At 53.0% G+C, this 14,615-nt stretch overlaps 1 protein-coding gene across 1 annotated transcript in view; it reads left to right on the top strand.

Moving 5' to 3' along the window:
• The window catches only part of Hasp (Hig-anchoring scaffold protein), a 48,404-nt gene that overhangs the window by 24,760 nt on the left and 9,029 nt on the right, over window positions 1-14,615 (top strand). Inside the window, 9 exon segments of the mRNA XM_029111240.1 lie at window positions 5,793-5,987; window positions 6,135-6,308; window positions 7,479-7,652; window positions 9,068-9,244; window positions 11,344-11,527; window positions 12,641-12,810; window positions 13,062-13,280; window positions 13,897-14,064; window positions 14,155-14,340. Of these exon segments, the coding sequence (XP_028967073.1) occupies window positions 5,793-5,987; window positions 6,135-6,308; window positions 7,479-7,652; window positions 9,068-9,244; window positions 11,344-11,527; window positions 12,641-12,810; window positions 13,062-13,280; window positions 13,897-14,064; window positions 14,155-14,340 (1,647 nt within the window).

The following is a 14,615-nucleotide window of genomic DNA, read 5'->3' as shown; positions in this document are numbered from 1 at the left end:
GCCGTCCGATCCCCCCTAGAACGAAGCAAGGATAGAAAGTCGGATGGTTGCGTAGACCGAAATGACGAGAACTATCGGTCGACCAATGCGCTCTCCAACGGATCTTTGGTTCCACCTCGAGGCCACTGGAGCGGAAGTCCAACCCCGGCCTCCAGCAACATCACACTTGTCAACTTGTTGAGGTTGGGCCCGAACCTCCCTGTCGGCGGCGACCACCATGACATCAGAGCTCGTCACTATCAAAGTTCTACGTTTCTCGCCTGCCCAACCTCGTAGGTTGGGGGAAAAGGAGAGGAGTCCGCTTTTTCCGGTCAAAGAAGTGACTCTCCGTCGAGCTAAGATTTCCCCCCGGTCAGCCTTCTGGCTATCGAGTCTACGACCTGAGACATTGTACGGTGGTGAACCGACGACAATGTACCTCAATCGGGACGGTACTGCCAAGGTCCTCGATCAGGACTTCCTAGAGCGTCCGGGTCTGATTTAGGCGATTTCCGTTCGTCCCCGATTCCTTCCAGGTAGTCCTGTAGGGTAGACCCCGACCACTGCTGGTCCGCATTGAACGAGGTTGAGCTCACAAACGGTTGACCACTGCCGAATGCGACGCGAATCCCGCGTCGGAAACAATCGCGATCCGTATGATAATCCATCGCTCCCCCAGCTGTTGAGACGTCTCCCTCGTAGTATCTCTATTAGTCTCAGGCACCGAGCTCGCCTCGTTTAGTGAACTTGCAAGCTGATAAGCAAACTCTCGCTTATTCTCTTCAGCCCTTGAGAAGCACTCTTCTCGGCACAGCACTTCGGCCGAGCCCACGGAACAGTCGGGGAAGAGCCTGGGACGGGTAAACCAGGCTCCGAGGAGATAATGTCAGAAGGATTTCCGATGTAGCTTTCCATCTTGGCGTTGCCGATATGGCGACGGCTTGAACAGGTGGAGCGGTTCATCTTTTTCCCTCTGCTCTCGACGGTGGAGGAGATCCCATGGGGAGCGGCCGGGTGACGAGGTCTCTTCGGCATCAAATCAGGCTAGGGGATCAGGCAAGATTTTTCCCTATACTCGCCGCGGATCCCTATCTCATACCTTTTTCATCACTTTGTAATCAGTGCAAAAAGTCACGGCATGGTGCAAGGCCAGAACTGTTATTCGCTCAGGCTGGCTTTCCTCGTCTCGAGCGGAAACTCTTGGCTTCGACTCGCCTGTGATCCATGGCCCAGGCCCGGTTTACTCGGATCGACAATACATCAAACAAACGAGATTCATCTCCATGTAGCCATAGAGTGGAAGCATAGCTCTGGGTCAATGCGCGAGGGGATCGGCGGATGCGCACCCTCTCTTCGATTGCGCCTCTCTTCAGCACTGGCGACTATTCGCCACTAGAAGGCCGTCATCAAGCGAGACATTACCTTTCAGTCATTATTGCTTGATGGTCTCGTCGATTTTCCGCTAAAATTGAGACTCTCCGCTTCTTGAATCCCGAAACGAGGTCTCGGAAACTCGGTCGCCCCCCTCGTGAATCGTGACTTGGGGATCTGCGAGCGGTAGAGCGGCACTCCAGAAAGCTTCAATCGAGGAGAGAGAGAGTCCGCTCTGGAAGAACCGGGGATCAAAGGAACGGAAATGTGAATCCAGGCCAGAGAAGTCGAATGCCAAACGAGGCGCTAATTTCAAATTGAAGAAGAACTACGGAGGAAAAACTTTTCCGTCAGCTCTACTCGCGGTACCGGCTGCTGTTCCCCGTTCTGCTCGGAGCCCCTCTTCTCTCTGCCAGCTTTTCTTCTCCTGTTCCCTTCGGTGGCTCCACCGCCGGCGCCGTCTCAACCAGAAGAGAAACCAAGCCACATTGTGTTCGGAGGGGGAGGAAACGAGAAGTCTGTTCTCGCCGTCGTCCATAGAGAACAGGGAAGACGAAATTCGGCTGACGGCTGTATCAGGAATTGGAAGGACTCCGTCGACAACGTCGACGGGAAGAGAACCAATTATTCAAATACGAAGGAGCCACCGCTATCCACCACCAGTTCTGCTGGGGCTGCTGCCACCGTCGCCATCGCTTGCATAGGAACAGTGAAATAAGGAACGAGAGCGATTCGACATAGCGAACAAGGAGTCCGGGAGAGAAAATGAGAGACATAACGAGAAACAAGAACCGGCCGCTCAATATTTCAGCGACTTCGGTCCTCAACGCCGAGTCGGAGGCATTCCTTCCCCTGACACAGCCGCGAAGCACAACGCGAGGAAGAAACCAATGTCCATCAGGATTGTTTCCCCGCGAACTTACAACGGGAGCTCCGTTCAGGCATCTGACGTGGAGTGACAGTATTCCCCTCTGATCGGATTACTCGCAGATAACAAGGGTCTTGTTGTGGGTAATTCGATGAGAACTAAACAGCTAACTGCATCGATGAGTCGGTGCCCGTTAGCCACGGCCTCGCCAGTGAATCAGTCCATGTCTCGGTATTCGGGCCGGCCAGGAAAAATGTCAAAACCCTCTGGAATCGATCGGAGCAATCTTTCGGAGAAAATCCTCACGCGGGGCTCGAAGACCTCCTCCGTTTAATGAGGGAAGCGATGCAGCCGAGGGAGATACTGCTGACCTCGACACGGGAACGATGCATTCCCAGCCCTGGGTCGCCCGTCGATAGCTCCTTGAAAGTTGCATGTGCCTCCATTCCGAAGATCGTTACCGAGCAATTTTCGTGAACGAATGCGACGTGAGTATCCGAGTCACTTCAGCTGCCGTCTGTCACAGGGGCGGTCGAGGGGCCGTCCGGCCAACCGAGCAGGAAGCGCGGGAAACGCGGCGAGGAGCCCGCGAGCGCCGCCGTGCTATCGAGCAGTAATTAGTCAATCAAGCGGAATGAATGCAAAAGTCCCGCTCGTCGAGTTTTGCGAACTCCGTGATATAATAATGTGGCTCTTGAGTGTTTCATATCGTTCTCGGCGACGTTTCTCCATCGGTGATTATCCCTGATTCTCTGAGCGGATCCGATGTCTCCTGTGACAAAGAATTCGGTATTGGTGGCCGAGGGTTCTCGCGTCGAGCTCGCCGAGATCGGACTTCGCCATTGCCCGCTGGCCTCGGGAGTTTGGGAGCGAAGACCCGTCGATCCTATCTCGCAGCCTCGTCGCGATCGAAACCACTCTCTCGGCCCGTTGCTCACCAACTGAATAACTAAATGGTAAATTCTGATCTGTACCTGGCTAGTTCGGAGGTAACATCGCCGCTGATTAGATGCTCAGCCGGACATTGGAGAGAGCCGAGGTGGACCGCACACAAGGGACTGATTTGCTTATAGATGACGCTACGACCACCGCGCCGTCATAAGGTCTCTATCGAACCGTCTCATCCGGAGCTCGCTGTCTGGCAGATGTCCCCGCAGGCCGTGTCTCGTTATGACTCGACGATGATGATGACGATGACGACGACGACGACGACGACGACGACGACGACGACAATGATGATGATGGAGACGACGACATCGGAGGCAGTGATGGTCATTACAGCGCTCAAGGATCTCTACTGGAGGAGTTTTGTAGAAATTGACAGTGCTGTCGAAATTCCCCGTCTTCTGACAAATTCCCAGCCTACCAAGCTTCGAGCTGCAACGCGACGGTGCACACTGTTCCTATGAGTGGAGTTTGTAGCCCCGCGGGAGTTCATTGATCGTTTTCCAGGTACCGGTTCCCCGCATTCTTCGAGCGGAGCTCAGTCAGTGGAATTTCGTTCTAATATGCTTGCAAATGAATCGGTGCGTCGAACGAGCGCCGTTGTTGCCCTTCCCGTTAATCGACTGAGTTCTCGACATCGACACGGAACGCACCGAACTCAGTCAAGATTAGAACATAAATCATGATCACGGGGGTTTTTTGCTCGCCTCAAGCTTCGTATCGAATGGACGTTCGCGTGCGTGACGGCCCGCCTTTCTGCCTTCCTGCATGAGCGAAGAAAAACGAATCCTCCGAGGAAGACCATCTTGTGTGTCCCGCCGCGTTCCGAGCCGCGTCAACTGGAGGACGAAAATAACTTATGATAAGTTGGAAAGGAGCGCGTGACCGTATCGGTTAGCCGGCTCCTTCGCTGCCCAAGATCGGAGCGTACCTGCGAGCAACAACGAGCACGGCTCGCGCCACGAATAAAACGCCGATCAGGTTATGGATGAATACACTGGCGATGCTGGTTGACGAGGAATAAGCGCGACGAGAGGACGGGAAGCCCCGGAGTAGGGCCTAACATAGGGAGGGAGACCTAGCGAGAAGAATGAACTCGGAATCGTCCAACCAGAATGTCAAGAGGGAAACTTCAGAGCGAGGAACCGCCACATTCGTATTGTCCGAGGACAATGGAGTGTGGTCGTCCGAAGAAATTATTTGCATTTTGAGTTTATTCGACCGACGAAGAACAATGTTCCAATTTGCTTGACTCGAGCGCAGCTCACGTATGCCCGTGCCGAGATTATGGTCGGTTGGATTGCGCCTTGGATTCTCCACGTAGTACTGGAGGCATCTTTCGCATATAAATGAACACTCCAACTGCGAAATCCACGAACTAGCCCCGTCGGTGTGGGCTCGGTAAACTCAATGGGAGAAAACCAGGCGAGACACCAGAGCCATTTGAAGAGCGACCCAACGTTCCCTGCGAACACAGAAGGGAACACACGCGACTCTGGAGACGGAAACGAAGAAGAGGAGATATATGCAGCAGCAAATGCGATTTTCTGCAAGCCGCCGCTTTTCGGTCGGACTCCTGTTCCTCCTCCCGCTACGCATGGAGCTATCCTGGAAGATTCTTTCGCTGCGTATCCGTTCTCGAACTATCTGTCGCATTGGTGCTATTCTTCTTATCGTCATTGCTTCTGGGATCTCTCGCCCAAATCACCGAGTCATCCCGCATCGGAATACTCCCCGCGATATCGTGTTTTTCGAACGCAAGCGAATCTCACGGAGGGAGTCTCGAAGAGCGGCGGGTGAAGCCGACGAACCTCCCATTCCTGACTCGGCTCCCGCAATATCGATCCTGTTTAGACACATCGTTAATAAAGCTCTCGGGAATTGCAATCGATGTGGGACGAATCGTCCGTCGACCCGATTGACTCGGTGGGGATATTCCTGACTGGCGGCCAAATCACTTCCGTCCCTTCAGGTAATCCCTGAATTCGAGTCTCCCATGTTATTACGCCAAGTGCCCTGATCCCTCTGGAAATGGCTCTCCACCCGAACGAGCTGTCCATATCCATCGATATTAGGAAATGAAGTGAGCGGATACTCGCTGAAAGATCTGTTCGCCCCCGAGCTCTGAACAGCTTTGCCCTCGTTCGGCGATTCGATCCGAACTGGACGCTCCAACTGATATCCGACTTCCAGCGGTCAAAGCTTCGGCTTACCATTCTTCAGAGCCCGATGTCCCTTGCATCCTATACGAAATGGATATTACGGGTACATGATCCGGAAATGGTAGAGCAGGTTTGGGCATTTCCCCCTCACCTCCCTAGTGATAGCCCTACGGGAGTTTTAGACCCCGAATCCTTCGAGCCTTCGATGAGCTGGGAGCTGACTCTACAGGACGGGGCAACGGGTGGACCTCATGGAGTCCCGTCAATGAATATCGCATGCAATGCGCACAGGGAAAGTTCAAAATATCTCAGATTGGGGAATGGGACCTTCAATAAATTTGGCTCGAGTCATCGAGCTGGATCCGGAAGCTGAATGTACCTCCGTATGAATATAAATCGCACCGATTCGCCGGCGTCGACGACTCCGATGAGCTTATCTTTGAGGAATTCTGCTCTGCTCCTTTCAGCGGCTTGCAGCGAACCGCCGAAAGTACCGCATTCCCGGATCAACTCGACTCAAGAAGATCCGAACGATTTCCCAATTAACTCAACTGTGCGATTCGGCTGCTTCCCCGGATACGAAGCGCGAGGCTTCGACATCGCCAAATGCATATTCTACAACAACTCGGCACAATGGTTCGGTCCGGACCTAAAATGTGAACGTAAGTAATGATTCAGGACCTTGAGTCGCGGACCTTATTCCACCAGAGTCGGAGCTCGAATGGAAATCACAAGCTTATTCCCTCGCATGCTCATAGTCGGAGAACGTATTGCGTCTTAACCATTCCTATCCGTCCTCCGACCTCCAGCAATCAGCTGCGTCACACCAGAGAAGATTGAAAACGGGAAAATCGTCGGCGCGAGCAACAAATTCACGAGCTCGATCAAATACGAGTGCAATGAAGGATACGAACTCATCGGAAGGGCCCACAGATATTGCACATCCGGAGCCTCGTGGAGTGGTTCAGCCCCCGAGTGCAGGCGTAAGTGGTTTTAATGACTTGACTTGCTAAGAGTTACCTTGAGGGATCCGCTCTCCGTCGCGACCGTATGAAACATCCGTCTTGTCGCAACGGTGGTAAGTCGATGGACGATTCCCTCTGAGGATATCATCGATGCTCGGTGGAGCAAATCACGATACGTTTCGATATCTGCCCGGTGCCGCTAGTAGATAACGATTCTCTGTCTAGCAGCGAGCCTATAGGGGACAAGAAATTGAAATAAAGACGTTTTTCCCGACACCTGAAGCACGTCGACTGGGAAGCTCCCACGCTGTCCTTGCTCCCCGGCACCTCGGTCTCGTCTCCGGAATATTTTTTCATCCATCGTCCACTGCACCTTGGAAATAATAATTCCTCTCCTTGGAGATTCTCCAGATCAGCCCTGCTCAAGTTGCCGCGACATACAGTTCCAAGAGAGATTCAGCCACCCCATACTTATCGAGGCCTGTCCGCGGTTGATCGGAAGCAGGCCGGAGAGGAGTCCTGCGGAGGCCGAGGGGCTGGCGTCATTTTCCTATTCGGTGATGACGAAGATGATCAGCCTTCAAATATCTCAATATCCTAGAGCTTTGCTATCCCGGAACTCATTCCTCTTCCGGACTAAACCCTGGGCTTAGGATCCTAGCCGCCGGTCGAGAGTCTAGATTGACCGATCGGCATACCGGATGCTTCGTAGCAGGCCAGAAAAGGCAGAGGAATTCTCGGAATCATACCTGGCCTCACACATGTCACTAAGCGCTGGAAGTTCGGAGTTTCGGCTGTCTATTGGGCTCGTAAACCACTCGGAGCACGATTTTACTGCGAAATTGCTCCATTGATTTCGCGACGCTCACTCGTCCGCTTATGTACACTTTCGAAGCACATTAGCGCCGTCTTCTCTGCCCTAAGTGAATAAGATATCAACGAAACACGCTCCAAAATAGGAGCGGAGGCCCACCGCGTGAGCAATATGTGAATGATGCATAACCGGAGGACAAGAATGAGAACAGCGTCTTTGGTCACCACGACATCGATAGGCCGCGATTCTACACATGGAGTGGAGCAGTCCCATTTGTCTCCGCTATCTTGTTCATGATTGACACGCTTCCTTGTCAATTCACCTGGCGCTTCGCTGCCCAATCGTGTAATCCCGTTCGTATTCAACGTTTCCAGCGGTGGTGTGCCCTAAGCCGACAAATCCGGATAACGGTCGGGCCATATTCACATCATTGACATACGGATCCAGTGTCACCTACGAGTGTCATCACGGCTTCACTGTCAAAGGTCCAGCGAGCGCGAAATGCAACGCCAAACGAGAGTGGCAAGGAGGTCCTTCTTCTTGCGTCGGTGAGTCCGTCATCCAGTTCGTTTTATGTATATGTAGTCTGGGTCTCGGCTGATCGCATGATTCTGTCCGCGGTGTCGGCTTAGAGCAAGGATGTACAAGCTCTCGGGGTCCGCCTGTTTCCGAAAAGAAGAATGGCTCTCTTTCAAGCTGCCGCTTGTCCTGTCTCCGAAGAGCATTCGGTGAAGCAGCTGTAGATGCCGGTCGAGTGTGTCTTCTACTAATTCAGGCAGTCGAATCCAGCAAGCCGACCGTTTGGGCTCCGTTTTCCCTAGGGACGGAAGCCCTTTGTCGGATCGGGGAAGAATAGCGTTGTCGGAAATCGTTTCCTCGATCTGTTCGTGAGTCACCCGAAGTTAGCTCATAATTGCATCACTCGCCATGAGCGTCCGACCTCCACCAGTACTACTGTATCGGAATGAGGACTTGTGGCTCGGCAAGATGCTCAATTCATTGCTCGTCGATCACGCGAGGACGAAGAAGAGGACGCTCGGAGGAGATGTTCGATTTCCCCGCGAGGGAGCTCAGGGTGGGATGTTCGGGGGAAAAAGACCGCATACATCGTCCTGAACAGTCAGAAATTTTTTTCGAGGAACGATCCTCTCAGACGCGGGGAAAGCGGGGGAGCGATCCTCTCAGGAGTGTCCTCCCGCTCGACGGAAGGTTAAGAACTTTGTGCCTCTCGCGCTTGACGAGCGGGAATTCAATCGTCTCTCGTTCCGACGGAGCCATGATTTGCGGAGTTTTCGGGAATACCGAATCACAGGAATGGACGATGAAACGAGGCGGCGAGTGGACCATTTCTTACCGGGAGGGAGCTCCGGGAGGAGGTAGCGACCGATCGGTTGATTCTTCCTACACTAAAAATAAAACTCGACATAATTACGCGCGACGAGGTTGGCTGCCTTAGGATGAGCTGATAAGCTGATTACCTACGTCCTCGGGGAACCATTGGAAGACTAGAGGATGGAAAACGGGAGAAACGAAGGACGATGGCAACGAGGATGGATTCCACGACGGGACAGCAGTAGTCGTCCGGCTGGGATCCTGCCACCGACGACGGGGAGCGCCCCGTGCTCGCGTTCCTCCTACCCCCTACCCGAAATCATTCTGCATGAGATTTTCCCTTATCGACGGCGATATTCCCTCTCATCGCGATCGAAGCCTCGGAATCATGGCGGGAACTTTGTCCGGATTCCATATTTTTCCGAAGTGTCCCGGTTGCACGCTCCTCTGGCCTCGTGGATTAGAACTCATGGGAAGCTGATACAAGCCGGCTCGAGGGAATAATAAGCACGAGAAGGATCTATGAGACGAACACTGAATTCCGTTCGACGGGTCCACACCCGCATTGAATCAGACTTTCGGCGCTGCTTGGGAGACGGCTAATGCCTGAAGAAAAACTCAATTTTTCCAGAGATCAACTGCAACAATCCTGGCACACTGTACAACGGCTTCGTCGAGCTGAGAGGAACGAATCTCAATGCAAAAGCCACATTCCACTGCCACAACGGGATGAAGTTCGAGGGAGACTCGACTTTCGCCATTTGTATGGAGACGGGCAACTGGTCGCATCCGCTCCCGCGGTGCCTAGGTGAGTTCGGCCTTTCAAAAATAAAAACTGATCCCGCTGTTCGTCGCGTCCCTGATGACGCTCCCATCGACGTATGGACATTGAGCGGTATATTAAGGCTGTCGGAGCGGTTGAGTTCCTTGAAGTTGACTCACTGAAGCCCCTGACCCCGTCCGCATTGTCCGCCAGCCAACTGGGGAATCAGCGATGTCTCGGAATGTGTCTCGGAGCGACATCTTCGCGCCATTACAACGAAGCAGCAACACGAGAGTGGTGGTGCGAACTTCCTCGACCATCAGTCATCTTGCACTTTACGAACGTCCGCGCGTTGCTCCAGCCTGACACTCGCGAAAAGTTGTCACAATGCAATTTGAATATACATACACGATACAGAAACGGGAATGCCAGCTTCGTCGACAAGCATTCCGTTTTGTCCTTTTGTCGCTTGACGAGGAGCCGCGCTCTCGAAATATTGGCTTCCTTGGGCTTCAGGCGGAGACGTCGAAATATTATTCCGCTCCGAAATGAAACTGAATCGAACAAATTCCTACAATTTACGTCAAATCGAGCTCGACAGATCTCCTAGGAATTGATCGATGATTGCTGAGCACCTGCAACGAGCTGTTACGGAGGAAATTATCCCCGACGGGCTCTACGACTCTCCGCGTCTTGTTAGGAGGGACTGCGATGTTCGCTTTTGGGGATCGGATATAAAGCGTCTCTGACCCCATCAATCTCGCAAGACGGTTTCTCTGGGATCTGAGGCAACAAGCGTTCAAAACCTTTCGGAAGTGCGTCGACCGCTTCCTTGTATCCCTCACGTTAGCCGATGGGTCCGCCCGCTCTCCCCTGCAATCACTCTCTGCTCGATCCGCATGACACTTGTTGCCCAGTGGGCGCGAAATCGGGAAAGGATCGGCGCGAAATCGGGGGGGGGGGGGGTCGGCGCGATAGAGCGAATGAAGACGATGCGGAGCGGAATGCACTTCATCGACTCTGTCAATCTTCCTCGACTCTCCTCAGTGGAGCTCGGTGTCAGGGCGGAACGATGAGTGGTGGGAAGATTATAGACTTCTGCAGCGAATATCCCTCACAAGCTGAAATGGTGTCGTCTAATGTGGCAGAAAACGACTCCGCGAATCCTTGGCGTGGGCAACCGTTGCCAGCGGCATCTCCAGCCGGCACGGAAGCCAGCACGGATCGTTCGGGCAGCGCTTGCACAAGTCATGAAAGGAGTGGCAGTCAGAGCGATAATTCGTCGAGCTGCACGAATTGCCGTCCACATGTCCCATCGCGGTCGGGCGCTATTCCGCGTCATTTTTCGACTGCACTCATTTTGCCTTCCACCCCTTTGCCTCATAAGCCTAAGTGAATCCTCCGACGGGCTAGCAAACTTTGATGAAAAATGCGGCTCTACTCCAGCGTGCCTACTGACACAGTGGGAGGCTCAGAGGAGGGCAAGCAGGCAGACAAGGAGCAGTCATCGTGTGATCCCGCTCTTCATGGCGCCTCGCGCTGTTGAATAAACGTCTCTGCTCCCTCCTCCCGTCCCCCATTGCCGGGCTCCAATGATTCCTCTCGTTTGAGCAGCGCGAAATACTTTTTTTCCAAAAGGAGCGCCCGATGTGAAAGAAATCTCATGAAAGCTATCTGTCCTGCCGAGCCAGACAGAACTCTCGCGATACGAAGCCATTCGGTGGCGGCTTCGACGTCAGAAAAGATCATCATCGAGACAGCGCGTCCCTCTGTCCGTCCGAGAAAGCCGGTCGGTCAGTCGGTCGACCGGCTTACCGACGTGTCGAACAGGAAATGTGGCCTGGGAAAGCGGGCAGGCATTGGGAGCCGCTTTAGGAGTGGGTAACGAATGAGATTTTTATAGGAGTCGGGCTAAGACCTCCGTTCTTATGTCGCAACGCTTTCCGGCGTCTAGTTAACAGCTACGGGTACCCCAACTCGACTTTTTGTGAATCAGTTCCACGCTGCTTTGTGCGACTCGCCAAGCCTTAAGCGATCGGATCGAGAAAGACTCGATCCAATGAAGCTGTGACGTCATTGCAGAGATCCCTGATCCCTCGTCTTGCTCCGGTCTCGATTCCTGACATTTGGGTTTCTGATTTCAGCTCCATGCAAAATGCCCGAAATCGAATTCGGAGAAGTCGTCTCCCTCGGACCATCCTCTCTGCAAGAGCACGGGCAGATGCTCAATGTGACTTGTATTGAGAACTACGAACTCAGCAACAATAACTCGCAGCCTACATGCAACAACGGAACATGGACCCACATGCCTAAGTGCAATCCGGCCAGGTGAGCACGTCTTGATGCACGGGACAAAGTTTTCCTTGCTTCTCCTGAATCTCTAATCCACTCGAACGAACCTACCTAGAGGGAACGGCTTGCCGACGTGCGGGATCAATTCATTGATATTCAAGAAGCTTTTCGGATCGGACTAGGGATTCCCTAGCAGTCAACACAGTTTCCCCTGACGCGTTGCTTCTTTATCTTCGACTGCTCCGCGGGAGATTGTGACCAAACTTGCGTGTGGCCCCCGAAGGCTTACGGAACGCTCGTCGCTCATCCTCGATCGTTGGTCGACCGCTCTCAGGTCTCTGCGGAAAAGTTGAGAAGGAGAGATTGAAAGCTCATGGACGCAACGATGTCGCGGGAGCGTCTTTAGCGGAAAGTCGGCATGGACTCGAAAAAGAATTCGAAGGAATCCGATGAATGCATGTAGATTCTTGCAACCGTATCTGAGAGATTATACACAGTCGTGCTCGTTCATTCGTTGCGTGACCAACGAGCGTGTGCGGACTCGGCCCCTCTACTTCCATATTCGGATGTGAACAATCGAACTGTAGGGGTGAATGATCGTCGGAAGAGTTGGGAGTTCCTCCGGTTCCGCCGTCTAAGTAAGGGAAAAAGTTCAGTAATTTTGATGATTCCCAGCGGGAACAATGCTTGCGAAGAGCATGCGCCCCAAATCAATCAGACAGTCCGTCATTGGTTCAGGAGCAAACTCGCGAATCAGGCCGCAGGGTAAATATTTGTATTCGCGACACTTAGGACTTTCGTTCCCTTCAACAAGTCTTCTGTTGACATTCTGCGTCCTCTGGCAGCGTCTTTCGTTGTCGTCGTCGTCGCCTCCTCTTTCTCCCGGGTTGAGCAATAAAATTGCACTCTGAATCATTCGAGCTCTGGGCTCTGCCTAACGGAACGTCGGCGGATGAAACTCGCCGAGCGTGAACAAATAAGCGATCACCAATATGAGCTCTGCGCAACATTAGCGGGGCGGAATCTCGGAGTGAGCTCGCTAAACTCCCGGCTCCCAGCGCGTCTTGAAGAGGCAGAGCGAGATTCTCCCTTCGAGCTCACCTCTGGTGGAAGACGCTCCCTATTACGTTTTTTCTTTTTGCCCCGCAGGTGCAAAGACCTTCCTGCCCGCCCCGCAAACGGCATTGTAATTGCACCGAAGACAGACCACAGCATGAAAGCTTTGTTCCAATGTGACGACGGCTTCGATTTGCAAGGGCCGAATATGACCACATGCAATTTCGGAAACTGGACAGATCCGACACCTTTATGTAAAGAAGGTGAGGAAAAAAGTATTCGCTTCGCTACTGACGATTCTCCCATTGCTATGAACGAAGGTCTGAGAAGGAAGTTGTTACTTCGGCGATATCCATAGTCCCGAACGGATCGTAAGAAAAACTCTCGGGAGGCATCGCTCCACCGGAAGATTGGCCTTCTCCGGATGCTTGATTGATATTTCGTGACGAGCCGAATGTCGGGTGACGAATCGCACACAATCGATTGGCTAAAGGGATATTCTCATTCTACACAGTCTATTGCCCTTATCCTGGTGCTATCGAGCACGGCCGTGTACTTCTGGTCGGCAACATGGGTATGTACGACTACAGGCCCTATGTCAGACGGGTACGGAATAACCGGCAGATTACTTACGAATGCAAACGAGGCTATGTTCTCGAGCACAACGCACCAGTCGGGGCTACTTGTGTTGACGGCCAATGGAGTCCCAGCCAATTGCCGCAGTGCACACCCGGTAAGTTCTCCTCGACTTATTGTCCCCCGGCTCCCCGTCCCTCTAAGCCGACTCTCGGATAAGCTGCCGCCGTGGCTGCTAAAGTGATTCACGGTTGTTCCCGAGAGCATTCTCTGTTCCGAAGTAGGTAGCCCTGCTGGCAAGTCCGTGTCCATCTTTCTCTGAGTTGGCACGATCTCCCTGACTGAGAGCTCCGAGACGGCGAGCGGTTACCTGAGGATGGCGAGAAGGAGAAGCCGATATCAAGCCCTATACGTAAATGTCGTCGAGAGTCTTCAAGGGATGGGAAGAAAGTTAACTTGCAAAACTCCCCACTCCCGTTACGTCAGCTTATCTATCGGGACTGATTTAGGTTAAGAGAAAGCGGGAGAGAGCGAATTAGAGCGGAAAAGGGTAGATTGCTGAATCATTCATCTGTCGCGGGAGACTTTCCTCTCTCGTTCAGACGAAGAACTACTCCTGGGCGTCTTCGTAGTACCTGCTCTCCAAAGGACCTATGGGTCTTTCGAGAGTCCGAAAGAGCAAACTTTAAATGGATGATGAGGGGACGACGCCGAGGTAACTAACGTCTTTCCGCAGTTTTTTCTTCTACTTTCGTCCCGTCGTTCATTTCCAGGATCCCATCCTTCTGTGCGGCAGGTACGCAGCGTTCCTGACCAGCTGGTTCTGATGAAGGGAGACGCTGGACTTCGCGAGCGCCTCCAGGAGCATAAGGCAGGCATCAAGGAAGCGTTAGTGGTGATGACGAAGAAAGTTCGCCACAGACGTCACAGACGCAAATCGGGTAAGGCCGCTAGTTCCGAGAACGCGCCGTTTGTCTTGTCGTGCTCGTTCGTCGTATCTATTTGTCCAAATTGAAACTGAGCGATTCCAGGACGCTGTCGCAGCCCGATCGCCGAGGATCTCATCGGCGTGGGAGAGATTCGCGAAGTGACGACGGAAGGTTTTCCCCACGGAGTTCAAATTCGCATTTCCTGCAAAGAAGGATACGAAGCAGTCACTGGAACTGCAAAGTGCGTCGAGGGGAACTGGGATCCCAAGGAGCCTTTTTGCCGCCCCCGTACGTAAAACTACATTAGTCAGGAATCAAGTAATCTATGCGCATAGAATGTAATCGGACGCAGCTCTATTCCATAAGCAACTCGATTGTTCAGGAGAGCGTCTCTGCGTGGGAGGTAGGACGAAAAGCAATCGGTCGAAACTCCATCCCATCTTCGGCTGTTCCTGGGATTTATCTCCCTCAGGCCAGAGAGGGAAGTTCAGAAAATAGAAGAGGCTCGCAGGACTATCTCGCTTTTTTTCATGATCAATACCGTGGTTTTGCCGTCATGATCC

This window comes from Galendromus occidentalis, unplaced genomic scaffold (genome assembly GCF_000255335.2).
Source record: "Galendromus occidentalis unplaced genomic scaffold, Mocc_1.1 scf7180000077427, whole genome shotgun sequence".
NCBI lineage: Eukaryota > Metazoa > Arthropoda > Arachnida > Mesostigmata > Phytoseiidae > Galendromus > Galendromus occidentalis.
Note: the sequence above shows the minus strand (reverse complement) of the source record. Positions and strands in the feature narration are given on the sequence as shown.